General features: G+C 34.5%; 1 protein-coding gene across 2 annotated transcripts in view; it reads right to left on the bottom strand.

Annotated features, from left to right (window-relative positions):
* The window catches only part of b4galnt1b (beta-1,4-N-acetyl-galactosaminyltransferase 1b), a 33403-nt gene that overhangs the window by 6882 nt on the left and 15110 nt on the right, over positions 1-11411 (bottom strand). For both annotated transcript variants that reach the window (XM_087257661.1, XM_087257662.1), the window contains exons 5-11: positions 10297-10403; positions 9479-9516; positions 9204-9384; positions 8331-8429; positions 6593-6780; positions 6366-6506; positions 105-342 (exon numbers count right to left, since the gene is read on the bottom strand). In XM_087257661.1, coding sequence (XP_087113787.1) covers positions 105-342; positions 6366-6506; positions 6593-6780; positions 8331-8429; positions 9204-9384; positions 9479-9516; positions 10297-10403 — 992 coding nt within the window. The remainder of the gene's footprint in view (positions 1-104; positions 343-6365; positions 6507-6592; positions 6781-8330; positions 8430-9203; positions 9385-9478; positions 9517-10296; positions 10404-11411) is intronic.

Raw genomic sequence — 11411 nt, 5'->3', positions numbered from 1 at the left:
TGAAAACGTCGTCATTTTGACCTACTGTCATTTTTAAGCAGAAATATTGATGAGAAATCATTATATTTAAATGTTGGAAGAAGTATATTCAGCTAATAACTCACCCAGATGTGCAACACGGGCTAGCCGAGGGTCAAAGCCAACTTGCTGCACTTTATCTGTCCTGGCGAGAAAGAAGTTGATGACCCCGTCAGTGATCACGCAGTGAGGAAAGCCCTGAATGATGTGATGGAAGCCTCTGCGCATGTGCAGACAGTCCCCGTCCTCCTCACCGGCTTCAATGGAGATAGTCTGCCTGTAGGTGGCGGTGTAGCCTGTAGCTTCACGCACTGCTCCTCCAACCTAAACACACAAACACAGTTGAGAGAGTCCGTCAAAAATAAAATAATTATTACTACGCATAAAACATCCTCTTTCTCTCAGTCATTGTATTAATCATTATAGTTTTGATTTTATCAGAACTGTTTATCTGTATGATACAGCTCCCTCTTTTTTTCTCTCTCTCTCAAGTCAAGTCGAGCTTTATTCATTCCGCTACATGTGTGGAAATACAGAAGAACAAAATGCCCTGTTTCGCAGGACAACGGTGCATTAATAATCATAAATACAAACACAACACTCATCTGAATGGAGCACAATTTGAAATGCACAATGTTTCCAAGAGACATGGAGTGGTTAAGAAAGTGTCTATAATCTAAATGTGCAAGCTTGTGCAAGGGTCAGAGAGATGTCTTTTCTACAGGTGGTTTGTTAAGCCCACTCACCTGTATGAGACTTACTTAGAAATGCTTGGGGAGATGGGGTAGTGAATAAGATTTCAGAGGAGGCTAAATTGACTGGAGTTGAGGGCTCTAAAAGCCTGTGGGAAGAAGCTGTTGAATAGTCTAGCAGAGCAGGCTCCAATAGTTTTAAACCTTGTTCCTGGTGGCAGCAGCTGGAAGAGACTGTGGAAGGGATGAGTAGTGTTTCACAATACTGCTGGAGCACCGTGAGAGGAACATGTCCTGAACGGAGTATCTTGTTAGAAGAATGTCTTTGCTAACAAGATACCGGAAAAATGGTAGATAGAGTGTTTCCTCCTTTGTTGTTGGTGTTGTTGTTGTTATTGTTAGACCCAGTATTATTGTAATATATAATTTTAGCTATTAGCAGTAAAATAGATTAGGCATAACAAATTTGGAAGGGAAAAAAATAGAAAATAAAATAAATAAATTACATAAAAATATAATAACATTATTATTATTATTACAAATATTATTATTGTTATTATTATTATTATTACTATTATTATTATTATGTTAAATATTTGTTTGATTATTTTGTAAACAAATGACTTCTGTTTTTGTTTTTCAAACATTTTACGCCTATTAAAATTGATTGATAATAGCTAAAATCGTATAATAATTCAATAATGGGCTTGTTTTTTGAAGCTGCAGTTGTGTATTTGTCTTGTGAAAGTCTATAAAACTGCACAGCAGCCAGACATGAAAAACACTGCAGAAAACCAACTCAAATAGTGAAAGCTCTTTGCTACATTTTATCTCTTACTATTACAAATAAAAAGCGGATGTAATTGTCTCCTTGAGGGCTTGACTCCGGTAGGGTGACTGTGTGCACAGAAGATTTGTTCACTAGAAAGGCCACATAGCTGACCTCTTCCAGTGCTGTCAGCTGCCCTAGATCGGCTGCTGCCTAAAGCCCACTGTAACACAAACTCTATTTGTCCATAAATATACATTATATAATCAAAACTGCCTTAAACTGTACTAAAACCATTATTAGAAGGCATTAAAATACCCAAAACTGAACAAAATTCAAACAAGCACATTTTGTTTCTGAAAGTATTGTACATTTGGGAAATTTTACAGCTGTACAGACTCTGACAATTGTCTCATTGTTTAAAGAGAGAGTAGGAAGGTCTTAGGAAGCCTGTTTAGCTCTTGTTAATAAAGAGAATGACATAAGCAATCAACGCAGTGCTGAAATTCTACAAAAGTTCTGATTCTTTTCAGAAGAAAAGGCTAAAGAGAATTAGTCATATTCAGCAAAATGAGCAAAATAAAAACAGGCTGCTGTCAGAGGAATACTTATTTAACAAAACCCCATATACAAAGGTCAATTCCCGCAGGTCGAACATTGAAACTATGTAGCTTTAAGAAAACTGTTGTTACTCCTACTGATGAAACAAAACTCCCTTATGCACCTATATATTTATCCATTGATTTTGGCCTACAACCAAAGAACATTACATGGAAACTAAACATGGAAACTGCCATTGAAGTTTATTCAATGACCCCTGTATTAAGGAACAAGTTAAAAAGGAAATTTGTGCCTATCTGGAATCTAATGATAATGGTGAGGGTCTCACCTCCTGTTTTTATGGGATAAAGTCTTAAGAGGGAAACTTATAGCAATATCCTCATACAAGAAAAAAGAGAAATAAAATGTTAGATGACCTACATAATTAGTTAAAGAAGTCAGAAAAAAGACACAATGTGAGCTTAGCTCAAGACATACTAGATGAAATTAGTAAAACTAGGGGCAAAATTAATAAATTGGCAACACAAGAAGTGAAGAAGAATTTAATGTTCTTAAAACAGAGGTACTATGAAAGTGGATCTACTACTATGAAAATATTGGCATGGAAATTGAAGAAGAAAACAGCAAAAATACAATTCACAGAATTGAGACCAAAAAAAAAATAAGAAGAAGAAACAAACAAAATGAATTCAGTAAGTTTTTAAAGAATTCTATAAAACATATTCTAGAGTTACAGGGGAAGATATGACTCAAATTGACACTTACTTGAATTCCTTAAAATTACCCACATTAAATGAAGAACAAAATAGAAGAATGACCCTTGATATAACTGAGGAGGAAATAAAAATTGCAATTACAGTTTTTCTCAGTCGCTTCGGTGCATTTCTCACAACACTTCTGTACAACAGCTAATGCATTTCTCAAAACAATTAGTAAAAACTGCAAAACCTAGATGATAACCTGCAAAGGCGCATCACTTACTCAAAATAGAGAGCTCATTCCTCAAAAGCAAGTCGTCATGTCAATGAAAGTTTCAGTGTCATCAAAATGAAAAGTCCTGACATCATTGTTTATGAACAAGATAGCAAATTGCTTTGTCATGTTTTCATTATGACAGCTTACTCTGTACATTTGTTCCAATGCTAAAAAGTCAGATTTTGATGACACTTCCTGAAAAGGCTCAAAACAGCACTATATTCTATTTGCAAAGCCATTTGAAAACTACAGTAAAGTTAGACATCACTTCATTTGGTGAGGTATCTGAGTACAAGACACTGAATATGTATGTTTCACATTTTGCTGCATTTGCTCTTTACAATTCTAATTTATTCACAGCATTGTGCAAAAGAATAAACACACCCTTATTTACAACAAACATAAACTTCCTTCGGGTAGAGCTGTGCACAACATTGCAGAACATATTGGAAGTGAACCTTCAACACACACAGGTTTGCAAATCATTCAAGAAATTTTCAATTTTAAAGACATTTTCAGGAAAATTGTAACGGGGAGACTGACACAGAGGGATCCATTTTGCAGTATTTATTAAGTCACACTTAAACATCAACAACTCGCACGGCTGTGCGAACATACAACATACACATCAACGATGATTAGCAGATAACAGAGGCAGAGTGATTACCAGGCTTAAGTCAAAGGCAGGCAGCGTGATTCAGAGTCCGTGTAACAGGCTTTGGTCAGGGGCAGGCAGCGAGAATCAGAGTCCGTGTAACAGGCTTTAGTCAAGGGCAGGCAGAAGACAGAGCAGAGTCGTGAAACGGGCTGAAGTGGTAAACGGGAGATCAGGCAGGATAGAACGCTCAGAAATGCTGGCCGGGGCTAAACAAGACTTCGCACTGAAGTGTGTGTGTGAGCTGCTTATATATGGTACGTGGGTCATTAGTGGAATGGAGAACAGGTGTGCTGGGATCAGAGTGAAATGGATGACGTAATGGTTAGAAGTCCGGAGATGGTGACCTCTGCTGGTCAGCGAGGGGAATGACTGGGACCGAGTCGGTGACAAAAATAAAGATTAAATTTTTTAATAAAATTAGCTTGACAGATTTTAATAACTAGTTCAGCATTTTTGTATGTAATGACTCAAGAAATGAAATGAGGACTATTGGTTTTATATGGAATGGCTATTCAGCATTCACAAGTTTAGTTCATTTTGACTGACATGACATAAGCAAATGATAATGTTATAAATAGCAGAGAGTTGTATAAAAGCAATTGATGCATGTCCAAAAGGATTTGCAATTTGTTGGACGGAATGAGAAACTGGTACTAGGATGTGCACAAATGACTAAATGTTTTGATAAATGCATTAACTGTTGTGCAAATGAAAATAATGTTGTAAGAAATGCACCAAAGCCACTGAGGAAAAACTGTAATAAACTCAAACCAGGCAAATCACCTGGATCAGTTGGCTATACTATACAACAGAATGGTATAAGTAATTTAGAAATCCACTAATTTCTATCATACTTCCTACATTTAATTGGGTTCTAAAACAGGCACAAACCCCACTTAGCTGGAAAGAGGCAATAATATCAGCCATACCAAAAGAAGGCAAAGATCAGATAAAATGTGGGTCCTTCAGATAGAATATTTACCTCTATTATGTCAAAGCGAATGGAAGAATTTATGACAGGTTTTATAAGACTACGAGGAACACAAGAAAATATAAGGAGAACACTACACATAATGAATCATATACAAAAAAATAACATTGAATCAATTATCATAGGTATTGATGCTGAAAAAGCATTTGACTCGGTTGATTGGATTTTCCTCTACAAAGTATTACTCAGATTGTTTTCAATAACTCGAATCAGCGACCTTCTTGCCGTGAGGCGACAGTGCTAACCACTGAGCCACTGTGTCACCCCTAATTTTGGACTAAAATAAAATTTATTATAAAGAATTTTCAAAATTATTCCCACAGGGACCTGATGATTAGTCGGTTTCACCGCCCGCACTTAGTAAGTGCAGCATCCAGTAAGTGGTCTCCAGTTTTGATGGATGCAGCACTTGGGGAATATTAAAGGAAAGAATTCAAATCTTACAGGAGAGCTAATCATTTTGCTTTCAACTGAACTGTATGTAATATCTTTTTTGATAAACACCACTTGGCTATAATTTGTTGGAATATAACAATAATCTACTTTGCATGTCTAATTATTGTTTTTTTCTCATTGGACATAAAGGGAAAACATTACATATAAGATTATTAATCATTTTTACCATGATGCAGAGAGACTATTATTATCTCAAACAACCGATAACGAATTTAACATTTAACACCTCTGCCACTTGAGATGAACATGGAGTGAGTCTGTTTCTGTGAATGCTGATGCCATGAAAAGGCAGCAACAGTCTCAGAGGTGTACGTTTCTCACCACATGAAGGACCTGAAGAAACAGGGTGATGGAAAAGGCCCTCAGGGGGTTGTAAGCCCTTAACATGCACCTGATCCACTTAACACATGTGATTTATATTTACTATATAAGACTGGCTGCCAGTTGCTAAGTGTATTGGTTGTTTTGTCTTTATCTGATGATTAATATATTGTACGCTCTCAGAAATAAAGGTATACGAGATGTCACTGGGGTGGTACCTTTTCAAAACATTCAAATTAGTACCTAAAAGGTCCATTTAAATACCTCAAGGGTACATATTAGTACCTAAAAGGTACAAAAGTGTTCCTCTTAAATTTTTTAGGTACTATGGACCCTTTAGGTACAAATGCGTAGCTTTTGTAAATGTACCACCCCAGTGACAGCTCGCGTACCTTTATTTCTGAGAGTGTACACTGTGCTTTAGAAAACTCAAGCATTAATGAAAACTCTCACCAACCACTTTAATAGGTACATCTTGTTTGATTGGGCCCTATTTTCCTTTCACTGCTGTCTTAGTTTTTAGCATGTATTCAGTGAGGTGCTGGAAACATTCCTCAGATATTTTGCTCCATAATGACATGATAGCTTCACACAGTTGCTGTTAATTGCACAGTTGCAAATGTGAGAATAAGGCGAAAACAGTGTGTCACCATGAGGGGAAACTCCAGTCATAGTGTCCACAAAATCTTTAAACATCCATACACACTCATTCACACACATTCAATTCACCTATAGCGCATGTCTTTGGACTGTGGGGGAAACCAGAGCACCCGAAGGAAACCCACACGGACAAAGGGAGAAGATGAAAACTCCACACAGAAATGCCAACTGGCCCAGCCTGGACTCAAATCAGTGACCTTCTTGCTGTGAGCCATGTTGCTCAGTGTACATTATGCTACAAATTATATTAAAATGTTTTCTCACCAGGTCAAGAGTAGTTTTCTCCAGAACGTCCACCAGCTTCTCCAGCTTTGTGTTTGCACTGAAGATAAAGTCATCATCCACCCACAGCACATATTTGGTGGTGACCTGTGACACGGCCAGATTACGCCCAGCAAACCAGCCCTGAGACACAAGCATACACATTCAGATCCCCTCTTACAACATGAGAAAATGGTTTTACACTCAAGAAAGTCAAGAAAGGAACCTACCTTTCCAAAGGGCATGATATAGTGTTCAATATATGGGCCTGACACAGTTTTTGGGTGTTCACTGTCATCCGCTATTACTATTGTAACCGTTGGATAGTACTGTCGTATGCTGTCAATTAAATTCTGAAGCTTGTCATAGCGCAGGAAGGTTTTGGTTGCAATGGTTACAAGAGCGCTGATGTTATACTCTGAAATTAAACAAACAGAATATTTTTACATGACATACAGATAACAAATAAAACAAATAAATTATATAGAAATAATAACAACATTCCTTTGCCATGAAGAAGTGCAAATCTGATGATGCCTCAAATAAACAAACAATAAACTGAATTGCAGCAACATAAAATAACTTATTTATTTATTGTGCATATTTTAATGGATTTCTATTTTATTTTAAAGATATTTTACAATGTGATAAATTCAAAAGTCTCATTTATCATCACTTCAGTTTTTGTATGATCCTTCAATAATCAATCTAATATGCGCATTCTTATTAATATAAATACTATAAAAGCTGTTTAACAAAGCTTGTTAGTCATTACAAGGGCCAGACAGAATCTGTGGACATTTTTGCTATTTCTGCTGAAAATATTGTAAAAAATCTGCAGATTTATGAGAAATGATTTTGGGAATATCATAACTGAAAACTTAATATTTTAAAAAAATTAAAAAATACCTTTTTAACTTTTACTTAATGTTTACAATGCAAATCTAATGAGATTTGGTACTTATTTGGTGAACAAAGCAAGTCTCTCATATAATATACCTGCGAGAAGACAGAAAATATTACTGTAAACTGTACTGTAAATAAATCATATGAACATTTTATTATGACTATTATTATATATATATTTATATATATATATATATATATATATATATATAATTTATTATAATTATAATATATTATTTATTATAATATATTATATATTATATTACAATAATATTAGTGAAATTAATTAAAAAACTGAATAAATTTAAATTTACACACATTTACACAAGTAAAAACATAGACTCGATGGGCTAAAAATCTGCAGGTTTGGTCTTAGCCATCACTAACAAAATAATAATAATTTTAAAAAAAAGGTTTTGAAAAAAAAAATAATATTCATATTTATAATTATTTAAATAACGTTGTCAGTTCTGATGTTACTATAAATGATCGACAGATTTCACAACAGAAAAAAAATCCTCTGATCTTGGAGCTGTTTGACATTAAACAAATGTAAATGTTCATATAAAATATATTAGCTGATCTAAAGCAGGTCTAATTTAGCATCTTACATCATATCGGCACAGAATGTGTGTTACCAAATTAACTAAAGCTTGATTTTTCCCATGATGATAAATGCATTAACTCCACCATGTTTTGATGTCACAAAAATATTTACTTTAGTGTTATATATAAATATGATGTATTTATAACCAGCTTTTATTACTATATATTCAAAATGTTTTTGTTAGCTTGTGTCTCTTTTTAAATGCAAATGAGTTGCTGCTCCTTGCTCCCTTTTAGAAAGAGGGTGGAGTCTTTTGTCTCACTTACTCAAGCAATACAAATCAAAATATCTGTATGCATTTAAGCTTTGTTCATTTAATTTCTTTTTGTTCAGTCTCTTTAGTTCTATATATATATATATATATATATATATATATATATATATATATATATATACACTAGAGTTTTGCGCATTTTTACAGCAAAACAAGAATTGACACAAATAAACTTTTTCACCTTTATCTGCATCAGAGCCTGTGTTGTAGAGTTTGGGTGTGACTCCATGACGGATCTTGATGGTGAAAAGAGCCTGATGTCCTTCTGTGTCTAACTGCACTGAATCACAAGCACATAAAATCTGCATATGAAATAAAGATCATCCAGTCCGGTTTTTACATTAACATGTCATATACTGTACATTGGCCAGCATAAATGAGAATATACTAACAGATCTCGCTTTTAAATAAACAATTTCTATGGTGCTATACAAGAGGTTTATGGGCAAATCTGGTTTGTTGCTTTTACATTAGATTGGCCAAAACTGGAAAAAAGAACTAAGAAAATATTACAATTACGAGAGTTTACATTTTGAAGTTTTTTTGTTGTTGTTTTTGCAACACACTTTTAATTAAATACATTAAATTAACATATATATTTAATAAATATGATTACTAATAAAAATAATAAAACACTTTTGAAAGAATGCACTAATATTTGACTCATTCTAGATTTGTGGGTACATTTCAGGTATTTTACCATTCACTTTCCATAAGCTGGAATGACAATGACATACAACAAATGTATAAAAACCGTAAAACTTAATACATTATTAATGTAAAATAATGCCAAATGCGTAAAAAATACTGATTCTAGTTTGAATTATTGTTATCAATTAATCTGACACAGACTCCGTGTGCAAGGTTTGTTTAAGTGACAAATTTTTCACATATGAATACAAAAAAAAAATGCTTCAGCGACTTCAGCGTGCAAAGACCTTAACAGACTAAAAATAACATCTAAACAAAATCTTTTAATTTTTCACATGACCTTTAATCTGGGCACTGTATGTGTTTTATTTTTCCAGAAATTACCCAGAAGCTGCACACATACCTGTGTCTGCTGTGCTGGGGTGGAACAGTGTGTTCGTATATGTGATGAACTGGAGCTGTCGATTGAGACTGGACAAAACACTGCTGCTCAGAGTCATGTGCATCTCGCCGTCACCCCTGACCTTCACCCCCTCCACCTCTGCTGCCACATTAAACGTGCCCAGAGATGCTGAAAAATTGAGCTTCAGAGGAAGACCAAAACAATGAGTGTACAGGGACCTTCAAACAACACACAAGCACAGGAAATAGACATCAATTATTTATAATGCCACTCACAGTATAGACATCTCGGGGCAGCTCTTTTAAGGCCAAACCTGAAACACATTACAGTCAAGTAATGTTACTGCTCAGCCTCTATAACCAAATAAAAATCCACTCACAACTGGCCTCAGTTACAGACACAGTCCATTCAGTAATGCAATAACGTGTGCTTTCAGATCTGCTTTTGGAGCTGCGTTATTATTTGTAAATGAGTGAAAAATAAACTAAATGAGTGTTCCCCTCATCTACGAAAAAAATAATACTACTACTTTACTACTACTTCTACAAATAATGATGTACTACTTTACATTCAGAAGTGCAAAATTATCATTACTAAATGACTAAATAAATAAAGTAAAATTTATTGCCTATAAATGTTTTTTTTTCAATTGTAAAAATAAATTCATTAATTATTTTGAAGGTTAACAAGAATATAATTTTAATACTATTGACCAACTAATTATTTAATAAAAATGACAATCAATTTCATGTATATAATAATAATAATAATAATAATAATAATAATTATTATTATTATTATTATTATTATAAATGATAATTTTATTATTATTATTAATTTTGCTATTATTATTATTATTACTTATTTATAAAATTATTATTATTATTATTATTATTATTATTATTATTATTATTATTGTTGTTGTTGTTGTTATCACTTATTTATTAATAAAATTATTATTATTATGATTATTATTGTTGTTGTTGTTGTTGTTGTTGTTGTTACTTTCATTCAACAGCACCTCTAGTGTCATCACAGCTTTTCAGTTGTACAGTAAAGTTTATCCACATCTATAAAAGAAAGCGTGAAATACCTGGTATAAGGATGGTTTTAAGTGGCCGAACCTCCACACCCTGCGTTGGATATTGCAGGGGGTTGTTAGCTTCAGCTACAATCAGCAGATCAGCAGGGGTCTGCGACCTATAGTAAACACAAGGGCGTAGATTTAACATGGTCGGAGGGGACGCGTCCCCACTAATATCCACCAAATATTAAAATGTCCCCACTGATAATTTCATTCACAAAAAAAAAGAATTGCGCAGTCAATCAGTGGCGTAGATTTGCTCTTGACATTGGTGTGAACATTTTTTAGTCCATATTATTAACAGTCTATGTAAGCCTGCTATAACATTAAAGCAGGAAAAACGCTAGCATTAGGTTTACCGTTATAACAATGGACTCATTCAGTAGTAAAGTTGAATTTATGTTACTTTTCATTAAAAAATACTCCTTATATCCACTTTTTTTTTTTTTTTTGCTGCCACCTTCCTTGCGTGTCCTCCACCTCATTCACTGGGAAATGGCTCTGTTACATCTGAACGCAGCTACAGTCTGTCACATGATAGCAGTGATATGTACAGGCAATCACGATGTCCATATGTGTTTGGGGGTGTTACAATTCAACTAGAGAATGTGATTAAACCCTCTGTCCATGCCCAGGTTTATGTTGAAAGTGCAATTATTTTTACTGAATTAAATAATAGGTCGAGACATTTCAACAGTCAGTGGATATTGGTGGGAACACTTCCCCTCCATCCATGACTATTCTACGCCCCTGCAGTCAATATTAACCTAGACATGCAGAAAGAGTTAAATCAAATTCTCTCCTTGACTCGCACCTCCCCTAAACACACATGAACATTGTGATTGGCTGAGCCTTTCCCTGCTTTCATGTGAGAGGCTGTATCTGTGTTCAGATACAAGCTGCGCCAAAACTGCAAAGGGGAATTTTCTGTGCAAGAAGAAGGTGTATGAGGTGTGTGACACACACAAGTGGGGATGGCAGCAGCCAAGAAAAGTGTAGTTAATATAAACTCAAGTTCGTCACTGAAGAAACCACCATGATAATGACGTTAATGATCGCGTTTTCCCCCCATTTTAATGCACAGTCTAACGTAATAGTAGACTGATATAGTCTGTGAATAATTT

This window comes from Danio rerio, chromosome 6, assembly GCF_052040795.2.
Source record: "Danio rerio strain M-AB ecotype USA chromosome 6, GRCz13ab, whole genome shotgun sequence".
In the NCBI taxonomy this organism is placed as follows: domain Eukaryota; kingdom Metazoa; phylum Chordata; class Actinopteri; order Cypriniformes; family Danionidae; genus Danio; species Danio rerio.
This window is presented reverse-complemented; position numbering and strand designations above follow the sequence as displayed.